This window comes from Equus caballus, chromosome 27, assembly GCF_041296265.1.
Source record: "Equus caballus isolate H_3958 breed thoroughbred chromosome 27, TB-T2T, whole genome shotgun sequence".
Classification (NCBI taxonomy): Eukaryota; Metazoa; Chordata; class Mammalia; order Perissodactyla; family Equidae; genus Equus; species Equus caballus.
Window position 1 is genome coordinate 31,434,047 of NC_091710.1, and position 25,326 is coordinate 31,459,372.

Below are 25,326 nucleotides of genomic sequence, written 5' to 3' on the forward strand. Positions count from 1 at the left end.
ATGCCTTTACGCTAAATGCCTAGGAGTAGTTGTAAGTCATAGTCATATTTAGGAGATCTAACATGTGTTTAGGTTTTCTTAAGTTTCTTTGCTAATAGTTGATTAATATCCTGAGTTCCATGCCATCTAACTTATATTTTTGTGCTTTTGGTAAGTATTCACCAGTATCTAAATATTCAGTCTTTACTCTGTGCCAATAAGCATGAGTGAATATACTGATTTTTTTTAAGGATATACAATTGAGACCTTGTTTGTTTAGGTCTTATAACTTTATTACAGTGGCTAAGACATCACCAACACGGCCTAGTCAGCCTTTCTAAGGTTAAAGGGTATCTGGAATGCATACTACATGGCCGGCCTCCAGAGCTAAGGGGTCTGGAATTTGCCCTTCAAAAGAGCGAGGTCAATCTAGTTTTCCTTGTGCAACCAGCTCCTCTGCTAGGGGACACTAACTGCTTACCCATTCGATCAAGTCCAGATTTCTTCACCCTCAGGGCAGTTTTAATCAATCTTACTCTTGACTCAGCTTTTTTGTTTTTTTTAAGTTATAAATTTTAGGATGTGATCCAAAGGAAATAGATATAAACAAAAATTTGTGTGTAAGCATATACGTCACAGCTTGTTTACAAGGACCATTGGGAGAAATTTCTCTCGAGTCTAATGAGTATGAATAGTTATTTTCGTAAAGATCTGGTTAGTTTTTATGTGAAATCTTATAACTGTGTTTTCCTTTGTGTATTGACTGCTAGAAGGCTAAGAGTCAAATTTGTGGTCCATCTCTAGCAAGTATATAAGCATGGATATATACAATATATATACACACATACATATACACATATATACGTGTGTGTGTGTGTGTGTGTACATACATAGCATGAATGAACCTTATTGCTTGATTCATCATTGTCATTTGGTCCTGAAGAAAAAAATAGATTTCCACTAGAGGTTTTCTCAGAGGGGACATTCTGGCTGTTTTACCCAGCATACTCCATAGTAAGTTTCCCAGAAATCCTCTAGGACAACTGTTTAGATGGTTCAGTTGGTGGGTCTTAATTCAGCTGCCTGGCCTCTGTGCTGCTGTTTCTCTTCTGCTTCGTCCCTCTGGGCTCTGTGCGTGCTCAGGCTTCTGACCTGTACTATCTCTGCTGTGCATGGCCCCCTGGAAATAGAATTGTTCTCTCTCTGACTGCTTATTTTAAAGAAAATGCTGATGAGTAAAATCTCTGCCTCATCACATAAGAAAAAAAGTTTATATCTTTTGTAACTCTATAATAGAAAAAAGGAAGTACATAGCTGTAGATTGTGACTTAGAACTCAAGAAAGTCCCCTGGCTTGATGCTTGGGGTTCATTTCTTGTAGGTTTATTTGCTGGTTTGAGTTTCATATTCTTTAAAATATGTCCTTTTTTATTTTTTCTCCTAGGTGAATGTCGGATGTGTACCCAAAAAGGTAGAATTTTTATTTCTTATTCCTTCCACATTCCTTTTACGTATTTGGCAAATTATGACCAGAGTTAAGAATGTTTCCAAATGTATTGGTTAAAATTCTTTCTGCAAAAAATAACTGAGAAAGCAATTAAAAGTGGTGTTAAAAAATAGGATAGTTTTTGTTTTTATTTTTAAATATCACTTATTAAGAAGCCTGGAAGGAAAAAAAAGCATGGAGATAGGCAGTTTCTGAGATTGGCTTAGCACTTAAGGGTATCTGAGAGGATCCCGGCTTCTCTCCGTCTTTCCATTCTGATACCCTAGGTGTGTAGTCAGTAGTAACTTCCCCTTCCCCAATGGCCACAGGCTGACTCCCAGAGCTCCAGGTAGGATGTCCTCACCTACCACTCTCTGCAGATTGCTTAGGTTCTCCTGGCCAGGACTGAGCTACTCCTGCAGGGGAGATTGGGGGAGTGAGTGGCATTTTCAGCTAGGAAGGAGGGGAGGGGGTGACAGCTGGAGAGAGAACCACAGAAATAGTAGCTCCTGGATGCTAATTGCATCATGCATGCAAAAGAAATTCATCCTGGATGTTCGCCCTGTGGTAAGTTCTCATAGTAACGAAGTTCCTGTGGGGACACAGTGGGGAGGTAACCAGGAATAGAACACAGTGTCTGGTCTCAAACTTCTGATGATCTAGACGGAACAAAGGCTAACAAAATATCTGTAGTCACGGCATAAAAGAAAAACACTGTCCATCTGCACAGGTTAACTTTTCCCCAGTAGGGAGCTCCAGCCAGGAAATTAAAAAGTTTATACCCAACTGTCAGTGCAAGTGCTGATATGACCAGGACCAAGTGGACAACAGTGCCAGATGGATGCTCCTCTCACACATGGCCCTGGTTGACTACCTGGAATCCTGGGGTGACTTTGCAGAGGGTAGGATGTTCACCTTAAGCCGTCTGGCCTTTCACCTGCTCCAGTGCATTTCTGGATCAGTTTTTCCCAGGGAGACTAGAACTCTCTTTCTCCTGGAATGATGGGTCAAGATTGTCATGCATTTTTGTTTGTTTTATTTTGTTGGTAGTTTTTGTTTTTAAATTCAGAGATCTATTTCCCCATAAACTATTCGTGTTAAAATCCTATATCTTGTAACTTTGGGTGTCTCGTGGCCATTTTAAGATTGTATTTCTCAAGTTGCCTGAATGACATTTCTGAGTATGGTGTGTGGATACCTTTGAGGTAAACAGTCTGCTGATAAATTGCAGTGTACTTGGATCTAGTCCCCATCTTTGCTGTTCCGTTAGTTCAATTTGTATTGGTTCATTCAGGAGTGATCAGACAGACTAGTGAATTGATTACCTGACCTTGTAAGAAATTGTTTTATAAGACAATACACTGATTTATTAGTTTAGAGTGAGTGAGATTGTATCTGGGCCTAGTAGTTAGGACTGACCTGCAGAGGATAGTTTTTTCTCAAAAGGGAGACCTAGCTGGCAGTTCACATTATTGAGTGGAATCTTCTTAAGTATTTCCATTCAGTTCTGCAGCCTCATGCAGTCTCTTGACCACTGTAGTGATTTTTGGTCCTAATACCGTGGTGCAGGTCACACTGAATGAACTCATCTTTTACCTGTGAGTAAGAAGAGGAAGAAATGGCAGCTCTTGTTTCCACACCTGCCTCTTGCTTATCCTGTACTTGCAAATAAGTTTACTCTTAATTTGAATGTACTTTCAAAACGTCATAATCCCAAATTTACAACCTTTTGTTACTGAGATTACATTTTAAATCGGCAGCTTTTTCGTATCATGTAAGCAAATATTCCAGTCTCATCAGTGACACACACCTGAGTTTCATTCCAGAAAGGTTTTCTGTAACCTGTTCCCTAGTATAGGGAGGTTTTTTCTCTCTTAGAAAAATTTGGTTTTTTCTGTGGGACATCTTTCCTCAGTTATTTTCTTTCCTTTTAGTCCTAGATTTTGTAATCTGTTCTACTTGGAGGCATACAATTGTGAATATATGAATTATGTAAATTAGCTATAAGGTAGTTTCATATAGTTTAAACCAGTTATGGTTGTAAATCTGGTGTTGGTGCTACCTCATTATTTTAAGCCTTCTGGGCTAATACTGCATACTGGCCTCAGTTTGTAATATTTTGTTCCACTATATTGTTTCACTTATTCCTTCTATTCTGATCACATGTGCTGGACATCTACCTTATATTTTTATAGGGCTCTATTGATTTCAAAGTGCTTTTGCATTCTTGAGGTTGGTAATTGCGTCTTGTTTTGTAGAAGAACAAAGCAAAGTGTAGAGTAAGTCCCTCCTCCAGAAGGGTGGAGTGAAGCAGTGGAGAAGGAAACAGATGATGAACCACGCTGAGTAGGTCTGAGCCTGAAGGCCCAGAGCGGTTCATATAGAGGCACCCTCTCCAGAGGGTGTTTGATGCTATAGTATCATACATCATACAAACTGGAAGTGAATACATATGGTCCCTCATGATGAGATGAGGTATAGTGATGTTTATGAAAATAGCATACCTTACTTGTGGTATTGATAAGTCATTCATCTACATTGTTTAAGATAAAGAATCTAGCAGATAAAATGGTTAATTCTATGTTATATGAATTTCACCACAATAAAAAACCCAGCATCTAGTAGAGTCATCAATTTATTCATCTTTAGGCATAAAGGGAGAAGGGTAAAAAGAAGGAATCTAAGCCTTGTCAAAAATGGAGTCTCAGGGGCCCTGCCCAGTGGTGTAGTGGTTGAGTTCATGCGCTGTGCTTTGGCGGCCCAGGATTCAGATCCCAGGCGTGGACCTACACATTGCTCATCAAGCCAAGCTGTGGTGGCCTCCCACATACAAAATAGAGGAGGATTGGCACAGGTGTTACCTCAGGGACAGTCTTCTTCAAGCAAAAAGAAGAAGATTGGCACCAGATGTTAGCTCAGAGACAATCTTCCTCATCCAAAAAAAGGAGTCTCAGGTTTGTCTGACAAAGAAAAATAATACTTGCCTGTCACCTAGAGTACTAGATGTCACTGAATTCAGTTATCACGATGATCAGTTGGCATGAAAGGCCTTTACACATTATAGGCTGCACCCACAAGAGCTGCACTGAACCTTGCGTTCCAGATGTCTAATCACGTATGTCCTTAGAAGGACATGTTCGCAGTTACTAAATACCTAATAGGAACCATTCTGTTAAGTTTTCAGTCCTCAACGTTATGTAATAGCTTCCTTCTAAATCACTGTACTATAAAATTACAGATGCAATTCCATTTCCTGGACCTAATCACAAGAGGCATGGCTTCAAATCTGAAACTTCAAGAGAGAATATAAGCAATAGTAAATTTTAACGGGAGGACTATGAGGCTCATAATATCCTGCTTTTATAGAGTTTATAAACTAGGGAATGTAACAGTAGAAGTAATTTTCCCCAACATTTCAGAAGCCTCCCTATAAAATCTATCTGGTCATATCTCTGAATTTCTCTTTTAAAATGTTTAGTTTTGTTTTAAATTTAAAGTTCAGTATTTTAATCTGCTATTATGTAGTTACCTTTCATTCATGGTTTCTGTTTTCCCTTAGGACTCATGTGCTATACTGTTCTGGGCCCTTTTTTTTGCAGGTTATGTGGAACACAGCTGTCCACTCTGAATTCATTCACGATCATGTTGACTATGGTTTTCAAAGTTGCGAGAGTAAATTTAATTGGCGGTAAGTGTTCATGCTTAGAGGGTTTGATTTACGAATGTAAATATTTTTCTTTCATAATTAAGTGAGCCATAAATCTTTTGGGGGGGGGGGATGTTATTGTGGTAAAATATATACAACATAAACTTTTGAAGGTGATGAGTATGTTTGTGCCCTTGATTGTGGTGGTGGTTCCACAAGTGTATACTTACCTCTAAACTCATCAAGTTATTTACGTTAAATATATACAGCATTTTGTATGTCAATCATACCCCAATAAAGTGGTTCTTAAAAAATATATATATTTAATATATATACACATACACATACATATATACAGACTCAACATAAAATAGCCATTTTAGCCATTTTTAAGTTGTCAATTCAGTGGCATTAAATATATTCACAGTGTACAACTATCACCACTATTCATTTCCAGCACTTTTCTGACCCAAACGGAAACAATGTAACCTTTAAACAATAACTCTTCCTCTCCCCTCCCGCAGCCTCTGGTATCTCTATTCTACCTTCTGTTCTGTGAATTTGCCTGTGCTAGGTTCTTTATACACTGTTTGTCCTTTTATGCTTGGCTTATTTCTCTTAGCATAGCGTTTTCAAAGTTGATCTATGTTGTGGCATGTGTCAGAATTTCATTCCTTTTTAAGGCTGAATGATATTCCTTTGTATACCACATTTTGTTTATCCATTTATCTTTCAGTGGACTTTTGGGTTGTTTCCATCTTTTATCTGTTGTGAATAATGATGTTGTGAACATTGGGCTACAAGTCTCTGCTTTCACTTCTTTTGGGTCTATACCTGGAAGTGGAATTGCTAGGTCGTATGGCAAGTTTATGGTTAACTTTTTAAGGAACTGCCATAAAATTTTTGAAGCCATCACATTTTGAAAAAATTTTGGCAAATTCATTCATTCATTCAACAAATATTGAATGGCCACCACATAGTAGGCACTGTGCCAAAGTGGCTCTCCTTGTCTTCTATGCAGAAAGAAATTCACCAGCTGTAGATGCCAACTGAACACTCTTCACGGAGTAGAATAAGGCTTCTCTACCTGTGGGAAAGCAGATGGACACAGGGGAAGGGGCGACTGTCTTCAGAGACATTCATTCATGGGGTTCCTGCTGACAGTCTGTGATTCTCTGCTCAGGGATGTTCAGGGACAAATGTCCTGGTTACTAACTGAAAGGGGAGAACCCTGCTTCTCAGTACTGACTCCGGTTTCGTTGCAGTGTTATAAAGGAAAAGCGAGATGCCTATGTGAGCCGTCTGAACACGGTCTATCAAAATAATCTAACCAAGGTGAGTGAGCTGGCTTTTGAACTTAGGCAAGGAGCTCTTCTCTGCTGGAGTATGCTACCAAGTCTGGCCAGACTAAAACATAGCCTTTGCAATACCTCTTATGGTTTCTGCTATTTTTTTTTTGCAATTAATGATTTTAAGGTCGACCTGTCAGAGCAGAAGCCTCTGACTCAGTAGGCAGCCTCTTTTCTACAGAGAGTGGACAGTATGTGCCAAAGTTGGTAGACCAGGTCTCACCTGATGGCTGTACCTTGGGTAGCTCTGGCCTTCCACTTGGTTCCAGAAACTAAATACACAAGAGACTGATTTTTGCACCAGTATGCCAGTTTGTTAATTTAAATCAGGCACATTATTTGAGTGGAAACCTACCATCATTCATTTGCTCAGAGCACCCTCACTTTTGGTGGCTAGGTCTATTCAGGAGACCAAGACCAAATTATGGTTTAAAAGGTTGTTTTGTGAATGACGTCTGAGCAAGAAAATTGGGTGAAGATGTGTTTGTCTTCAGCAAATAATATGTTGTCCTTCGCTATTCTGAGGCTTTTTCTGCCTTCGTGCTTGGATCTCATACCTCTTCCACCTGGGACTGTGCCAGAGACATTGGCAAATGGTGCACGATCCAACTCCTTTTTCTTGACTGTGTATATCCCACCACCCTTCATTTGCCTTTTTGCTCTCACTTTGTGTTTTCTAAGATTTCGACATAGCTTAGGTTATATTTAGATCAGTAGATTCTTGATGATATTTGGGCCACCGTAATCTCATTAGCAGCATGTTTATAAACCAATTTTTAGGGTGAGTTACTCCTACAGGTGGCTTAACCTCATATATTTTTGTATTGATTCTTGTTCATTGCATTTATTTTTTGGAGGGTAATATTTTCTGACCTTAATTCCCGTTCAATGGGAAAATATTCAGTCCCCTATTCACTGGTGACAAGAGATTTTAAGGCTGCTAAACATGAGTATAGAGATACTGCTTGCTATGTTAAGACACCCACATCAAAAATATTTTAAATGGAGCTAGCTAAAATGCCTTTGCCAAAGAGATAGGAAAATTACTCAGGAAACAGCATTTTTTAATACTTAAAAATCTTGGTGTGTAGTAGAACTTACTACGACCTTCAAGGAAAGGAATTACAGTTAATCTAGAAATTCTGAATAGGTGAGGAAACTTTCTATCAAATATCCTAGCAAATGAAAATAAAAATTTCATCAGTTCTTCCCCCCAAGCTATTATCTATATTATTGCCACTTGACCTGTACCTCTTTATGTCTAGCACCCCATAGGAAATCATCATGTCCTGCTGGAAGGTTGTTCTGGAGGCTTGTGGCTTTTGGCATTAGTCTTGGTCCAGCCTGATTAAGCAGGGCACCTGCCAAACAGGCCTGGAGGGGTGATTAGAAAGGAGGAGCTCACTCAGTTCAGAACCAAGCCTGTTCCAAAATGTTAAAACATTCTGTTCTGTGATTGTGCTCACCCGATTCCATTATCCTAGTAAGTTGCTTGCATTTGCACGCCAACACATGTAACATAGCTGGCAGAAGCTCACCGGTAATCCCCAGATTGAGGCCTTGGCACCGAGGATGCCAGTAGGAGCAAGTCAGAGTCTGAGATCTCAACATCTCTGGCACAGAATTTCCTTGTCATGTGACTTTGTGGTATTCTTCCCATTTTGTTTAAGAAAACAGAAGCATTGCATTTTCCTCCTTTGCTAGAGTCCTCTTTTACCTCTACTCCCTTCACCTTTATCCTTTTTGCTTTCTCAGCCTTCTGTTCCTCCTCTAGACCCATCATTCTTCAGTGTGTTTTCATTGCAAGTGAGGAAGACTTTCTCCCTCGACTCCTGGGGGCAAAGATGTAATCTTTTTCCTTTTAGGGTTGACTTGCATATATTTTTTGGTCTTGGGTGTTGGCCTAAGGGAGCACCTTTATTTCTTCTTACTGTACACTTCTGCGTCAAATGGCAACCCTCTTTCCTAAGCGTCAGTTAACAGTCAGAAGTTCTGCAGAAACTTAAATATTGGAGAGTTGTCTTGGCATCAGCAAACCCAAAATCAAAATCCTCAGCAGAGAAATGGAAATATCTGATAAGTTGTGTAGGCATGCAAATGTGGACAACTTACTAGGGTAATGGGATCAGGTAAGCCTGACCACAGAACAGAATGTTTTAACATTTTGGAACATCCTTGGTTCTTTTTTTTCCTTTTTTTTGAAGTGGGGGAAGGTTAGCCCTGAGCTAACATCTGCTGCCAATCCCCCTCTTTTTGCTGAGGAAGACTGGCCCTGAGCTAACATCCATGCCCATCTTCCTCTACTTTATATGTGGGACACCTACCACAGCATGGCTTGACAAACAGTGCCATGTCCGCACCCGGGATCCAAACCGGTGAACCCTGGGCCACTGAAGCGGAACGTGCATGCTTAACTGCTGTGCCACCGGGCTGGCCTCACATGCTGGGTTCTAATTTAAGTCATCAGGTGTTTTTGTTGTATCTTAAGAACAGGCTAATGTCATGGTTCCTTCTCCAGTCCCATATAGAAATCATCCGTGGCCATGCGGCATTCACGTCTGATCCCAGGCCCACGGTAGAGGTCAGTGGGAAGAAATACACTGCTCCACACATCCTGATTGCCACAGGTGGCATGCCCTCACGTCCTCAGGAGAGCGAGATCCCCGGTGAGTCTTCCAAAAGCAAATGCTCATCAATAACAGTGAGAAGAGTTTACTGTTGTTTTCAACCTTACAAGCCATGCTAGGGGATATGCCTATACCAGTTCTTTCTCATGTCTCTCTCATGACAAGGCCGTGAGAGAAGATCTCTGCAGAACCAAAGTGCGTTTGGCTTAACTGGTGCCTGGTGATGGGACAGAGAAAGATATTTCAGCCAGCTCCAGGCTCAGACATAGTACAGGTAACAGCCTCCTCCCTTCCGTCTCGGCATGGTGGAGATTTCTGGCCTCAGTTTGTAAGATGGGTTATTATTTACAAGACACATGATTTATTTACTTTTTTGTTTAAGAGAGAGAAATTTTATAAGGATATAACTTAATTACCTAATTAAGTGTTTTTATATGCATGTTTTTCTCATATGGAGAATTATAAAATTAAAGCAGTAAGAAATCTTAGAGGTAATCATATCTGCCTTTGCATTTTATACACACAGGGATGAATTGTGGATATACTGCCTTACTCTCCCATAAGAAATGTGTCTTTCTCCCCAACTAGATTATAAAGTCTTTGTGAATGGTGATTATACTTTATACATCTTTTGTATTCTCCCTGGATTGGCTTCATAAGACTCATGCCCAACCTGAATTTATATGGAAAATGTTGAGTGTGTATGCATTTATGCATTTTTTTCTCTCTGAGAGAGAAGGATCCATAAATTTTCAGCAGCTTTTAAAGGGGGTTCATGACTCTGAAAAGGTAAAGAACAACTACCATAAGAGATATGAAGATACTGTTCTCAAGTAACTTAAAATTTAGTTGGGAAGATTAAACGTAAGCATCTTGATATGGGACAGTCTCCAAAATTGATTGTTAAATGAGAAAAAGCAAGATGTGGAACAGTGCATATAGTATGCTACGATTTGCCTTTCTAAAAAGGCAGGGAGACTATCCAGGTGCACTGGAGCATCTCTGGAAGGATACTCAAGCATAGCAGTGCTGCCTTCTGCCAAGGAGAGAACTAGAGATAACCTGCTTTTCAGTGGATGCTCTGTTATGCTTTTTGAATTTTTTAACATATACATTTCTAATTGAAAACATAAAATAAAAGCAAATGCAAAGAAATAAAATAAAAAGTAAATGTTACAAGGTAACTGCCAGACAGTCAGAGTTCGGATGCTCAGAGGTGGGACAGACTATTATGGGCTGGAATAAACAAAAAGACTTCCCAGGAGGGAGGCTCCCAAAGTGAATATTGTGTGCTGAGGAGGAAGAAGACTGGAAGAACCAGTGGATGATAAAGATGTCTGTGAAGGACATTCAACCCATTCAGCCAGTTTTTCTAGCATTGAAATTCCAGAGGCGAATCCAGCAAGCTGAGACTGGAAGAGGGCTAGGGCCCAATTGTGAAGACATATAAAGTCAAATTAAGGCAATTTCTAGAATTCATGACCACTGGGGCAAATAATTGTTAGCTTACATATAGGGTAGTGACAAGACCTAAGGATAATTTTAGAAAACGATTCTGACGGTGACTAACAGAGGAGGGAGGCTCTAGAACAGTTAGAACGCTGCTGTGGTGGAATGTGCGGGAGGTGATGATACGGTTCTGAACTACACGGTTAGCACCTGAAATGTGATGGCAAAGCGCAGTTCTGCAGACAGCTCCTGAGCCACTGCTACGTGCCAGGCACTAGAGAAGAGGACAGGTGTAAAAGACTCGGAGAAGGAAGAATCAGTTACTGTGTTTCATCGATTCCCAGACACTTTTAAAAAAATATATGCAACACCTCTGAAATCAGGATATGTCCTTTAATCATGGTGCCTTGGATTTGGCGAAGTACAATATTTTTAATAACTGATGAGATAGAGGAGGATGTTGAGAGAAGGAATCAGACTGACAACTCAAGACTTTGGATTATTGCTGGAAGGTCGTCCCTTTAACTGAAGGGGGAAACTTGAGAGAGGGATATGCTTTGGGCCATAAAGTTAAGGCTCAATTTGAGTTTGAAGCAAAGTAGAATTGTATAGCAGAGTAGTTAGAAATATGGAATTGGAACCTGGGGAGAAGGGCAAAATTGGAACGATGTATTTGGAAGTCCTCCACAACGAGGGGAGAGTTGGTTGAAACCTTTGGAGAAAAAGCAGAGAAGAGGGCCAAAGCTGAGCCAAGAAGTTCCCACCTACATTTGGGGGCGGGAGAGTAAAGCAGAGTCTATTCATGAAAGCTGAGAAGATCTTAGTTCCTCAGAGAAATTTAATAGTTCTTTAGTCATCACTGCTCTTATTTCTACAGAGAAAATAAAAATGTTTACCTAGGGAAGATTTGGTTGGCAGCTTCCCAAATGGAGACCTTAACAAAACTTGTCCAGACAGAGTGTGATGGCTGAGAAAGTGTTTGGTTCTTGCGTAAAGTGTGATTATTTTACAGGAAAAATAGTCTCAGTCTGTGTGATCTATGTTACATTTTCCTACATAGGTGCCAGCCTAGGAATAACCAGTGATGGATTCTTTGAATTGGAAGAATTGCCTCGGTAAGCTGGTTTCCTTCCTGACCTCGATGTTCATTATTCCTCCCTCTCTCTTGCTAACATTTCTTCTACTTCCACCTCCCAACCATTGAATGTAGGCCGTTCCTGAATTCTCTTCTCCTTCCTCTTCTCTGTTTATGGCCTTGGGTATCTCATCCACTAGCACCCCTCAGTAAACAACTCACGTCTTTCACGCTTTTGATCAAAGGCCGTTGCAGAATTTTTAGAACCAGAATCAAGTACAGGGTAGTTTTGAAGAATAAACAGTAAAGTCCTAAAACTGTCTTCTTTCTTCAACTTGGGAGAGCATCAATTGGTAATGCGTCTCAAGTAACTTATTCTGGTTTTCAAAGCAGCTAGGGCAAGGGGATCTCCATAAATGAAGGCTGTGTCGGTCTCACAAAAATAGATTTTCTGAAATTGTCTTTTATACGTGTTTGTCCAAATAATCTTAGTAAACTTCTGTCATTGATTTAGATACATAGAAAAAAGATAAGGAGGAAGATGTTTTCTCTAATTTTAAGAAGCTGCCAATTGCAGGCTTTCTAGGTTAGAGGGACTCTTCCTTCACTCATGATGAGAGACAACCCCTAGGAACTGGAGGAGGGACCCTGTTGACCCAGGAACTGGCCTTTATCTCCTGAACAGCACTCGTTCTGGAGTCAGTATTGCTCAACTCTGCTGCTCCCTCAGCGAGTGCTGACAATCCAGTTTGAGGTCTTAATCCTGTGCTTTTATAAAGGCTTTCATGGAGGGTGACTAACAATCCATGCTCAAACCCTTAGCTTAATTCACCCGGCGTCACAAACAGTTAATAAGGGGATAAGAGGGCTTCTTTGCAATACCATAGCTGCAGTGGAAATGTCCCATTGAGATATTCAGACCAGGCAATCTTCTGACTTTGAGAAAAGCAGACAGTTTTTAGCTGTACTGTTTGGTCTTAGGGTTGAATAATATGATACTTGTGAGAATGTATCCAGAAATGTGGTCATGACTAGTCATGTTTAGATGATATAATTCAATCTAGACTCACCCTAAAAGAAGCTTCATTATAAATATCTGTCCATTAACTATTTTTAAGTCGTTTATTAAACTTGTATTGCTAGCCATACAAGTTTAATAAATAAATTTATGCATATTGTATACAAAAGACTCTGGGAACATAGGAAAATGAATTAACAATTATATGAATTTTGTTTTCTTTTTCTCCTTTAAGACTCCTTTATCATTGTTATGTTGGTAAATAAGTGAAGAGTTGGAGGAAAAACAAATTCTGTAGGCAAGGTACCATGTTCTATGGGCTGTGTGATTCAGTTTTTGCCCTCACTTGTTGGATGAGGCTGGAGTGTGGACCCTGTGGAATGCTCTGGTACAAGTAGATCTGAGAGCCCTAATGAGGTAAAGAGAAGTGCGTTGAGGATTTGGCGGGATATAAGATCATTTCCAGTGGACATGTCAGTGGTAAGAGGTAGAAGAAAGGCACCTTGGGAGCTGAGGGGGAAACACAGCACTCGTCGCAGTTCTCTGAAGAAGCCAGCTTGTTTCACATCTATTTCTTATATGTCCCACTGCTTGGAATGGAACCTCTGCAAGAGCTACTCGTCTTTCAGGGATCTGGAGCCCTGTCAGAATCGGGAGCGTTTCCTTAACCCTCTACTCTGCAGGACTGTTGACCTCCATGCTTCCACAGACCCCAGGGCATGTCCCCTCAGGAATTCCTCAAGGGCAGGGACTGCTACCCATCCCGTCTAGTGCGATGCTTAACAGAAGTAATGATAATAAATGTTTGGGCAAGAAAGAGAAGATGAATAGAAGAAAGAAAACAAGAAAGAAGGAAGACCCAAAGAAAGGAAAAGGGGACAATATGTAATAGGAAAGAGAGAGATAGAGATGGAATAAGAAGTATTTCACAGTTTTCAAACTGTTTAGACATTTCTCTTTTCATACCCTGGGTTGTAAGATAAGAGGGTCCTTACCTGTAACTTGCAGCCATGTGGATTCATACTTCATCCTCCATCTAAACCACAGCCCTCTGAAGATAGGAACTCAATGCAAGTACCTGCTTGTAGACTGTGCTAAAGAAGGGTTTCCTGTATTCTTCCCTGATGGCTTACTCTTACCCAAGCATTGGAACAATGGTAGAGGACCGTATTTGAAGCTTTGGAGAACTCCAGCCCCGAAGAGGATAGCTCTGGCTGAGGGGCACTTATTCTCTAGGCTGCAGCATAGAAGTAAACGTTATTGCGCTTGGGGCCAGGATCAACTTCTCCACCAGTGATTCACACGTTCGTCCAGCATTTATCTGGTGTTTAAGATACATTCTTAGACCAAAATGTATGCAAGGAGCCTTGTTTTAATTCAGACCTATCCTACAAGTTAAATGGCTTGCTTGAATTGGCCTTTAATCATATTGCAAAGATTGGTAGAACTGAATAATGATCAAAGAGAAATACTGAGCAGAGAAGAATAATGGTGGTGAGAATAGTGGTGCCAATTTCCATTTTAGTTGTGAAGATAAGGGATCATCTCTAGTTTCAAAAGTTTTTTGTTTGCTCGCTGAAGAAATGAAACTAAGGAACTTTTAAAACAATTAAAAATGTATTTCCCCTCCACAAAGGGATATTTCCTACTTAAAATTGCCATGCGGTTTCTGGATGGGATCTTGGAACAGGAAAAGGAAATGAATGGAAAAACTGAATGAAGTCTGGAGTTTAGTCGATAGCAATGTTCCAATGTCAATTTCATAGTTTTGACAATTGTACCAAAGTTATGTGAGATGTTAACCTTAGGAAAAACTGGGCAGAAAGTATACAGGAAATCTCTGTCCTGTCTTTTCAACTTTTCTGTAAATCTAAAATAATTCCAAAATAAGTTTATTTAAGAATATTACCCCTTTGCTCTCCTTTTAGCCGCAGTGTCATTGTTGGTGCGGGTTACATTGCTGTGGAGATAGCTGGGATCCTTTCAGCTCTGGGTTCTAAGACATCGCTAATGATACGGCATGATAAGGTAAGTGAGAGTTTTCTCTTCTGTTGTCATTAATTACTAGGATGCAAAGCAGGTGGAGGTCGGTTGGGTTTTTTCCATGTGGAGCTGCATAGAAGCTGTTAGAATTAGGCCTTATGTCCTTCCCAACTACCAGCTGCTAGTTGATAATGATGATTTTGATTTGATCAAACTGGCTAGTATTTCATCATTAAGTGGTGGATAGTATCAGATAACCTTAATAAGGAGACATGCAGGCTTCAATATAAAAATTAGTTAAATTGAACAGACTACCAGGTTCATTTCTTATTCTGGAAATCAATTTCATATGCTCAGGTAGAGTCAAGTGGTTAACAGTCAAAAAAGTTTACTAAATTCTTTGCATTAAAAGAAAACTTATGAAGGATATTTGCACCCCTATGTTCATGACAGCATTATTCACAATAGCCAAGAGGTGGAAGCAACCCAAGTGTCCATTGACAAATGAATGGATAAACAAAATGTAGTATATTCATATAATGGAATATTATACAGCCTTAAAGAGGAAGGCCGTTCTGACACATGCTACAACATGGATGAACCTTGAAGATATTATTCTAAATTAAGTAAGCCAGTCACAGAAAGACAAATATTATATGATTCCACTTATATGAGGTATCTAGAGTAGTCAAACTCACAGGAACAGAAAGTAGAATGGTGTTTACCAGGGGTGAGGGGAAGGAGAAAGTGAGGAATTGTTTAATGGGTACAGAGTTTCAGTTTTGCAAGGGGAAAAAGTTCTGGAGCTTGGTGGCACAACAATGTGAATACACTTAACACACTACAGAACTGTACACTTAGAAATGGTTAAGTTGGTAAATTCAATATTACGTGTTTTTTTTACTATAAAAAATAATAATAGAAAAGGAAGCTTATAGATCATCTAATTAAACTTCATTTTGTAGATGAAGATGATAAGCCAAGGCAGGTTTTGTGACTGCTAATTAGAATCAAAACTGAGAGCGAAGGTCTCAGAAAGCCCAAGCCAGTATTCTTTTTGCTAAAATCCTGCCTCCATGTTTGTCATTACTTGTGAAGTGTTGCTTTAGGTATTTTGTTGATTAATCATGACTGAGCACCACTGGGTTGTGGCATCATATGGGAGCTTTCAGAGACATGGTGTGGGGCAATAACAAGAATGTTGGCCTAAGAACCTAGCTGCCCCTAACAAGGGTGTGACTTGGGCAAGTCATTTAACGCCTTTGGAACAGCACTTGTGAGATCCCTGACCACTCAAATGCTGTGATTCAAATTCTTGATTATTTTAGCCAATGGAGGGAGACGAGAGAAACTGACCATCCTAGTCAGTGTGTACTCCAAGGAACTTCCTCTTTGGCTTTCAGACTTGTCATATCATTAGCCCCCAGGAAATTTATGTCCCGAATGATGTTTTTCATAGGTAAATGTTATTTTGCATTTCTGGAATATATCCAGCAAGTTGGAAGGAAGGAGAAAGGCAGAGGGACAATTTAAGTAAATTAATACACAAATAAGCAAACCGCAACAGTTTATCAGTAGAGTAGATAGCTCCCACATTTGGAAAATTGGCTTGTTTGCAGAGAGCAACATCTACTTCCTGCCCTCCCCCACCCCCAGTGCATCAGGCTCATTCTCCTTCTTCTCTCTGTCCTGGCGTAACTCTGTTCTAGAACTATTCTGTGAATAACTCATCACCTTCCTCCTTTACGCTTCCTGGAGTGTGTGGCATGTGTGTTATCAGAAAGAAATCTCTAGAGAAAGAAAGAAGAGGCGTATGAGTAAAGAAAAGTTGCTGGACAGTGACAACTATTATTCCAAAGAATGGTCTCCCTAGGGTGGTAAATGGAATCCATCATATGAACATTGAAATCCAACTGGAAATAACATTTAGGGGATTCTGAAAAAAGAACAACCATTCTAGCAGCAAAACTGTAGATTAATTGTTATGTCAACTCTATTTCTTATTTCAGTGATGTTTTGCTATAGAATTCATGTGGCTCTTAATTAACTCAAGGCTATGTAAGAGTCTCCTATTCCTTGAACTTCCTAAAGGCAAGCAATAGGATAGATATTTCAGCACCTAAAGTGAAATGAACAAATAATGATACTTATCTCTGGGCATATTAGATACTAGTAACATTGCTTATTCATAGAAGTGCCAGATGCTTTTTAAATCTTACAGTTCTACTTAAAGTAATACTATCTCTTAATTCTGTCCTATGACACTGAGTTCTGCTGGTTAATTATATATCTCAGGCTGTTTCCTTGTTACCAGTTTTACATGTCTTTAACTGGGTCTTCTTTTGTTTGAAAGAGGCGTGATCTGTCTCATTAGATTCATTGCCTTCCTTAATTAGTTTAGCTGACTATTAAATCTACTGCATTATCAATTCCATGATCTCCCACATGCTGATACCATCTTTGATGCTGCATTCCTTAGGTAGAATTAGGATAGACTTTCACCAATAATGTGGTATAGGGAAAACATGATTTTCCATTCCCTTTCCAATAATCTGCTTTTCTACTGAGCATCGTCTTCCTCTTATCTCGCTCCTATCACCAGATCACCACAATCATCGTCATCCCTATCATCATCACCACCAAGTCCTCCCCAAATATATTTTCTGGCAGCTTGATGTGCTCTTGTGATTTGTGAGGCTTGAGCATCACTCCAAGTGTATACTGAGCCCTCATAATACAGTCTCATCAGACGTGGTCCTTGTCTTCAAGAAGGAGTTTAACTCTCTCTAGCCTTATTCCCCACTCCTTTCCTCAAATTTCTTCTATTCAAACTGGCCTACTTGCTGTTCTCCTTCTGTAAGCTGGTCCCATCTCCTTATGTTTGTATGGCCTCTTCTGCATAAGGTGCTTTCCCTTCCCAAGTCATCAAGATCAGTGCACATGCCATACTCCCCATGAGACCTTCCTTGGTCTCCTCTCTGTATTTCTGTCTCTTCTAAACCTCCTTATCTGCACATCCTTGAAGTTAATTATCAGTCTGCCTTTTATTCTAATATTTTACATCTTCCACATAATAGAGCTTAATACATATTTGTTGATGGAGGGAATGAATAAGCAAATTTATAGTGTTGATCTCAGTGATGTTTCGATGATTTTGTTTCAGTGATGTTATGAAGTTGCAGTGAAGTCAGATGTAATACAGACATGGGTGGTGACACAGGAAAATAGGATTTCTTAAAACTCCACTCATAATATGGCCATAAATGAAGAAGGAGATGAGAAGGAGGATGATACTGGAATTTCTCTCCCAAGTTTGTGTCATATCTTTAATCAAGTTTTATCCCTTTCCCACCCACCCGTGCCTCTGCTGTCACTGTTTGTATACAGGTACTTAGAAATTTTGATTCAATGATCAGTTCAAACTGCACTGAAGAGCTGGAGAATGCTGGCATAGAGGTCCTGAAGTACTCACAGGTATGACCGAGCCCGGGGCATGCTTACAGCCCCTAGTTGTCTGTCTGCTGTCAATCACACTTTCTGCTTTTGGCTTCACCCCATTAGATTTATAAACACAAACTCTATGTCTACCACAGTCAATTTACTCCTTTCTAGAGTACTACCAATTCTTTATCCTAAGAAGATGTATTTCACGTTAGTATTTTAATGAAGTCAAGGTGTAAAAGATTAGAAATCTGGTAATTGAATTTAGTTTAGTTAGAACTAAAACTTTATTTTTTGTGCTCAAATGCCTTATCAAACACGCTTATTTTTCAGGTTTATCTTTATCTTTCAGGAAATATTATTATGGAATCTATTTTTAAAGCATACCCTTTTGGATTTTGCAGATGGAAAGAATTACCAAGTACTTTACTTCTCAGGGGAGCGCCTAAATTTCAGTTTTCCTGGAGCATTAGACTTGTAAAAATAATTTTTTTCCCCCCCAGTTTTGCCCTTTCAGCAAGGCCCTATCAAGTAAGATAATAAACGTGAATACACTTTGTGAATGAAAAAGTGCTAGACTGATGGTGGGGGTTACCATCAGACTCACCTTGGGACCTTCACTAAACTGTGTATGTACTCAGCTCTTCTGACTTCATTCTCACTCTCCTTCCCCTGTTCTGATTAAGAATGTCCAGAGGGGGTCCAGCCGTGTGGCTGACTGGCTAAAGTTCCACACACTCCACTTCGGCAGCCCAGGTTCGCAGGTTCGGATCCTGGGCACAGACCTACTCCACTTACCAGCCACGCTGTAGAGGCGTCCCACATACAAAAAGTAGAGGAGGATTGGCACAGATGTTAGCTCAGGGCTAATCTTTCCTCAAGCAAAAAAAGAGGAGGATTGGCAATGGATGTTAGCTCAGGGCGACTCTTCCTCAGGAAAAAAAGGAAAAACAAAAAAGAATGTCCAGGCAGAAGCAATGACTGTGCAGTTTGAAAAAATTTCTTAATGATGCTGCTATACAGCCCATTTCCTTCCCGCATTCCAGTTGCAGATCACTGTGCTTAGATTTGTACTTAACATTTTCTCATAGTTTTTAAGAAGTACACTTTAAAATACTTTAAGTTGAGCTTTAGGATGGTGACATGAGCTTACATTTCTGGCCATTGGCTGGATGATCTGAGGCAACCTAGGAAACAGTCTTGGCTCCAGGGAGTTCTGGTGTTAGTGGCCTTTCGGCAAAAGTAAATATGTCAGAGTGTAATATGCACGTGTAGGATTCAGTAGGGGTTTTTTAAATGTTAAAAATTCTGTTTTCCTCTTTATTTACTTTCTTTCCTTTCACCCCTTCCACCCCTAGTTAGCACGTTTTATTTGCCAACAGGTCAAAGAAGTTAAAAAGACTTCCTCAGGCCTGGATGTCTGCATGATTACTTCAGTTCCCGGTAGGAAACCCACCTTGACCATGATTCCAGATGTTGACTGCCTGCTCTGGGCCATTGGGCGGGACCCAAATTCCAGGGACCTGAATTTAAACGCACTGGTAAGCTGACGTAGTCTGCCTAAAACATTCTTGAATCTGTTAGTAGTCCTGTGGTTTCCCATGCCCCCTGGCACCCAAAATTTGGGTGGGTATTATTGGATTCTTTTCTGTTTATTCCATGTGTTACCGAACCAGGTTCATTTTGCCCATCGCGTAGAAAGCCCATCACCGAAATCACAAGTTTGCAAAGAGAAAGGGTTTTTATCACAAGGCAGCCAAGCGAGGAGGCAGGAGAACAAATCTCGAAACTGCCTCCCCGAAAAATGGGGATTAGGGATATAGATGGGGTTAGGGGGAAAGGTGGTCTGAAGTGTGGGGATAGATGATTGGAGGTAAGGAGAAGCAAGGTAATTGATGATGTGCACAAGCGTAGTCACCCTTCATGGTTCCTCATAGGACACACGTTCACAAAATGGTGGTGTTAGCATGATCTGAGAGTGGACCTTTCAGCCTTTTGACATCAAAAGGGTTGCTTATCACGTGTTTGTGCAGGCCCGGTTGATGGGTTGGTGGTCTCAACTGACCTGAACTGGACAAGGGAGTCTTAATTCCTGAAAAACAGCTCAAACGTCTGTTACCGTGGTGACCCAGGCGCCAAGGCGCTGTTATCTGTAATGCGAGTCAGATAGTATATGGCCTAAGCAGCACCGTTAACCATGGGTGGGCAAACAACTAAAAGCTATAATTGAGACTTGCAAAAAAATACTTTAGTTACTAGCCACCTAACGATTAATGGCTAACTGTTCACTGGTTTCATGTGTGTCCAGTTTGTCACTAAATCCCATTGCTTCTTCCTTTGAAATTAAAAAAAATTTCTTTTCCCTTTCTAGCATCTCCACTCTAGATCAAGACCCTGCCACCTCTAATCTAGATTGTCCAGGAGCTTCCTGACTAGCCTCCTCCTTAAAGATTTCCTTGTTACCAAGATGCCTGTCTCTTTAAAGCCCTATAATTATTCCTTACTGTCTGCAACTCTAATCCTGATTGTAACTCGTGTTACAATCAGGTGTGTAACTCGTCTTTGACCTTGTGGCTCGGGGGGGGGGGGTGGGGGGGGGATGGGAACACGTGTGAAGCTGATCTACCAGTGCTATCATTAGCATTCTTATTTGTTCTTTTAAATTTTGAAGAAAAGTCTAGGGTAGCAGCTTGGGGCGTGGGTCCCAGAGTTTGACCCAGTTTCAAGCTTTAATTCTCTTACTTACCAGCTGCATAGCCTTAAGCAGCTTAATTACTCCTAAGTTTCAATTGCTTCATAAATATGGGAACAAAAATAGTACTTGCCTCATTGGGTTATAGAGAAGAGTAAGTGAAAAAATGCAAAGTAATTCGCTTAGATGCTGGCTTATAGAATGAACTCAACAGATGTTAACCAACTGCTGTTGATGATGATGGTGATTTTTCTGATATGCTATATAATAGAATATTTTATATGTTTGAGGTTTATATATTTGATAGAGCCTCTTAAGCAGTGTGTAACATTTTGATACATGTTCTAATATTAATATCTGTTATAATGTGGATTCCTTTTTCCTTTCTATAAAAGGTGTTTTTCGGCATTAAAAATATATATATCCAGGGAGATTTTACTTGTTTTTAATCCTGCCATTCAGTGAAATTTAGTAAAACTAGTTGTCTATTTTCATATTAAAGGTAGCTATCCAGCTTTTCACCTTTCAAGAGATGTTTTGCCATTGTACAGACATAGGGATTGGTTGGTCCCTTTTTCAACTATTTTTGCTGAAGCTCTAAAAAATGAGGCAAAATTTTTCAGTCTCTTTCACTGTTAAGATATATTTGTATAATGAATAATTACCTCGTGTAGGTCTTGTCAACATGTTACTAACCTAATTTGATCTTGTCAACAACTCTTTGAGGGGTAAGGATGAGGAACCAGGGACCAGAGATAATAAATAATTCACCAGGCTGTAAACTCCATGGGTTATGGAGGATGTCTGTATTGCCTACCACTGCATTCACAGTGACTAAGGTAATGCCTCCTTTGTACTAGAAGCTCAAAAACGTGTTGATAGGGGCTGGCCCCGTGGTCGAGTGGTTAAATTCGCGTGCTCCGCTGCAGGTGGCCCAGTGTTTCGTTGGTTCGAATCCTGGGTGCGGACATGGCACTGCTCGTCAAGCCACACTGAGGCAGCAGCCCACATACCGCAATTAGAAGGACCCACAACGAGGAATATACAACTATGTACCGAGGGGCTTTGGGGAGAAAAAAGGGAAAAAAATAAAATCTTTAAAAAAAAAAAAGTGTTGATAAATAGGTGACTATACAAGGTCTCATAACTAGTATAAGTGGCAGGGCTGGGATTTGAACCCAGATCTGTCTAGTTCCAGAGGTTGTACTGTTAACCACTGTGTTACCCACTGCCTACTTCTGCTGTCTCTCTGCTTCTCAAATGAGAGTATGTACACTTGGAATGTGCAAAGCCACAAGATAAGCATGACACACCTTGGAGCAAAACTTTGAGTCAATATATAGGCAAAAGATTGGGTGAAAGGAAACAAGAGTATTTTTTTAGAGTAGAAGGCAAAATTTACTTGGACTTTTTAAGATAAAATGGTAAGCTTCGAAGAAATCGCTTTTGCTGACTGCTTCAGGCTGGGCCCCTCCGAGGGCGGGGTTAGTGGGCTTCAGGAGGAGGGGTTCACAGGAAGAAGCTGAACAGCCCTGTCTTAGGCGGGCTCCACAGGGATGGCAGGTGGCACGTGGGATTCCTTTTCCTGTTTACCTGGCCAGTTGAACTGTACATTGCAAAGTCAAATCCTGTTAAAACATCTCAAAACTGGATAAAATACTTACGTTCTAGATTAAGCAAAAGATATGAAACCTGCCGACTTGCTAAGATGTTTTTCATCTTTTGGTTGAGTCTTGTGGTTTCTCGGAGATTCAGGCCAAAGAGTTGCTTGAAATGAGGTAGATGCAGAGATTTGAGCTGCCATTTTTTTGTAGATAGGCCAAATATTGACATGATGTCCTTTCACCATTTTAGGGGATCCAAACTGATGACAAAGGTCATATCCTAGTAGATGAGTTCCAGAATACCAGTGTCAAAGGTGTCTACGCAGTGGGGGACGTGTGTGGAAAAGCTCTTCTCACTCCAGGTAATGTTTCTTCTTTTCGTGGGTAAAGGAGGCTCTGTGTGTCATAGAAAACTGTTCAGTTCTTCACAGTCAGATCAACTTAAGCAAAGTTAAAAGGATGAGTGTAAAAATGTCTTAAAATAGATGTTGGTTGGGTACCTGATGTTTTCTGAGTAAGATTCATTTTTCCTTAAAAGACTTAAAAAAAGGCTTAGTGAAGACTGACGTTTTTATATGGATGATACGGTCACCATCTGAAGAACGCTCTAAGTTAGAATCTGAGTTGTGTGTTGTGACAGTGGAAGGAAGTGACTTTGGAAAGAAGTAACTCAGAGTGACATTCTTATTTGGCTATTTAATCTTGATAAAACCAAGATTGATTCCCGCCCCTCCCCCCATCTCAGACCTAAGCCTGCGTCCTGAGTTAACTGGCGCTGGCACCATTTCAAGCTCTTTGTCCTGCTTCTGTCTCTTAGTGACATTGCTCTATCTGCTTTCCCTCTGTACCCCTCTGGGACCTCAACAGTCTTTCCAAAATGGCCCGGGGTCTTACCTCAGAATGGAAACTCACACCAGTCGTGCACCCAAAGCCTTTTAGCTCCTTTAGGAAGTTCTCTTAACGAGAACAAGATAAGCCAGTTTCAAAAACTTCATAACATAATCTAACAATTGAAAATTATGTCAAAGTGAGGAAGATTTCTTACGTATCCTACTGATAATCTATTTTGGAAAAAAAAAAAACCTGTCAATTTGAAATCAATAAAATTAATAACTGATGCTTCTACTGAACTCAGGCATTTTTTTCTAAAAAACTGTTAGGATTAAACATAGGCTAAGGAGAATAAACTTAAGAAAATAATAAGAAATAAAAATAATTTAAAACATAAGCTTAAAGAAATCTTAGTGTGAACTGAATATGGTTGTAAAGTAGAACTGAAGATGCTTGAAACTTGTATAGTTTGCTCCATAAATGTTGTATCAAAAAGCTGATATCCTCATTAAGTAGATAACTGCCAGATGATTGGGAACTTATAAGTATGTCTTTTTTTTTTATTGTAATAGAGTATACAGAATTCACATTAGCCAGTAGTTTTGAATTGTTAGCTAAGGCATTGATATGTCTTCATGGTATTGAACTAGATAGTACAGTGAGCATTGGTGTAAAACTTTGTCAGAGCTAGTATGTTAGGCCAGATGTATAGTTAGTAGAGCAATTCTGCTGTGTTAAAACAAGCAATAAGCTAAACGCTGATTTTAAAATATCTTTGTAGTTGCAATAGCTGCTGGCCGAAAGCTTGCCCATAGACTTTTTGAATGCAAAGAAGATTCGAAATTAGACTATGACAACATCCCCACGGTGGTCTTCAGCCACCCCCCTATTGGGACAGTGGGCCTCACGGAAGGTAGGTATTTAAAAACAAAGGTTGTTTATGATTTCCTTCCCTCCCCACAACTTCAGGTGTCTGTCGGCTGACTAAATCTATCTCAGCCTCCAAGTTATACTCCTTTTTGGTTGGCCTCTTATAACGGTTCCAATGTCTTCCCCAACTACTAATATTTTGAGAGTGTAATTCGTATTTTCACACTACTCTATCTCTTTGACTTTTTTTTAGCTTTTTCATTTGAACTAATTTCAAATTTGAAGAAAAGTTACAAAAGTAGTACAAAGGATTCCTCCATACCCTTAACGTTTTTGCGGTATTGTTTTCTCTCTCCACACAGACACACATACACACACACTGCAGTATCTGTTTCCTAAGAACAAGGCTGTTCCCTTACAGAAGCACAGTGCAATTTTCAAATGACAACGTTTAAATTGATACAATATTCTCTAAACTTTAGACCTTATTCAAATATTGCCACTTATCTCAAATAGTGTCATTTTTAACATTCCCCCCCCCTCACCCAACGTCCAGAATTCAGTCCAGGATAATGCATTCCATTTAGTTTTCATTCCTCTTCGTCTCCTTTTACCAAGAGAGATTGTGTGTCCCTGATTGTGGTTTTGTTTGATATTTCCTCATGATTTGTTTTAGGTTGTCTATTTCTGGCCATCTCTCTCTTTGATAGCTCAGTGGAATTGTTTAGGCTTTTGATAGATGCTTTTTTTTCCCTCTGCATTATAGATGAGGCCATTTATAAATATGGAAAGGAAAATGTGAAGACCTATTCGACCTCCTTTACCCCAATGTATCATGCAGTTACCAAAAGGAAAACAAAATGTGTGATGAAAATGGTTTGTGCCAACAAAGAGGAAAAGGTATGGGAAAAATTCAGTAAGCGAAAGTGTCTTCAAGATTAGGGCTGAGGGGGGTATTTTGATGAGGTGGGGAGGGAAGAGCCTTCTCTGATTCACTTGGGGCAGTCCCATTTTTGTGTGTCTATATATATTGGAGTTCTTCATAATATTTCATTTGGAAGGAGGTACCACTGCTTTTAAAACATAGGAGGGAAAGGTTGAAAAAAGCTCACTGTCATTGACCAATAGGCCAGACTAAATAGACAACTTGGAAATACTGGTGGGTGTAAGAATTTAATGTAAGAGAAAATTTATATTTAAAAAAACTAATCAGTGAAGAAGAGGAAGTTTATTCAATAAAATTTTCTGAGGTAATCAATTATCTATTTTTGGTTTGA

At 39.9% G+C, this 25,326-nt stretch overlaps 1 protein-coding gene across 2 annotated transcripts in view; it reads left to right on the forward strand.

Annotated features, from left to right (window-relative positions):
• GSR (glutathione-disulfide reductase) overlaps positions 1 to 25,326 on the forward strand; it is a 42,212-nt gene that overhangs the window by 13,740 nt on the left and 3,146 nt on the right. Inside the window, exons 2-12 of one of the 2 annotated variants that reach the window (XM_023630720.2) lie at positions 1,423 to 1,449; positions 5,064 to 5,152; positions 6,376 to 6,445; positions 8,978 to 9,125; positions 11,596 to 11,650; positions 14,557 to 14,656; positions 17,999 to 18,085; positions 19,435 to 19,593; positions 22,599 to 22,710; positions 23,961 to 24,092; positions 24,816 to 24,949. In XM_023630720.2, the coding sequence (XP_023486488.2) occupies positions 1,423 to 1,449; positions 5,064 to 5,152; positions 6,376 to 6,445; positions 8,978 to 9,125; positions 11,596 to 11,650; positions 14,557 to 14,656; positions 17,999 to 18,085; positions 19,435 to 19,593; positions 22,599 to 22,710; positions 23,961 to 24,092; positions 24,816 to 24,949 (1,113 nt within the window). Of the gene's footprint in view, positions 1 to 1,422; positions 1,450 to 5,063; positions 5,153 to 6,375; positions 6,446 to 8,977; positions 9,126 to 11,595; positions 11,651 to 14,556; positions 14,657 to 17,998; positions 18,086 to 19,410; positions 19,594 to 22,598; positions 22,711 to 23,960; positions 24,093 to 24,815; positions 24,950 to 25,326 lie in introns of both variants that reach the window. The other variant, XM_023630718.2, reaches the window with a different exon arrangement.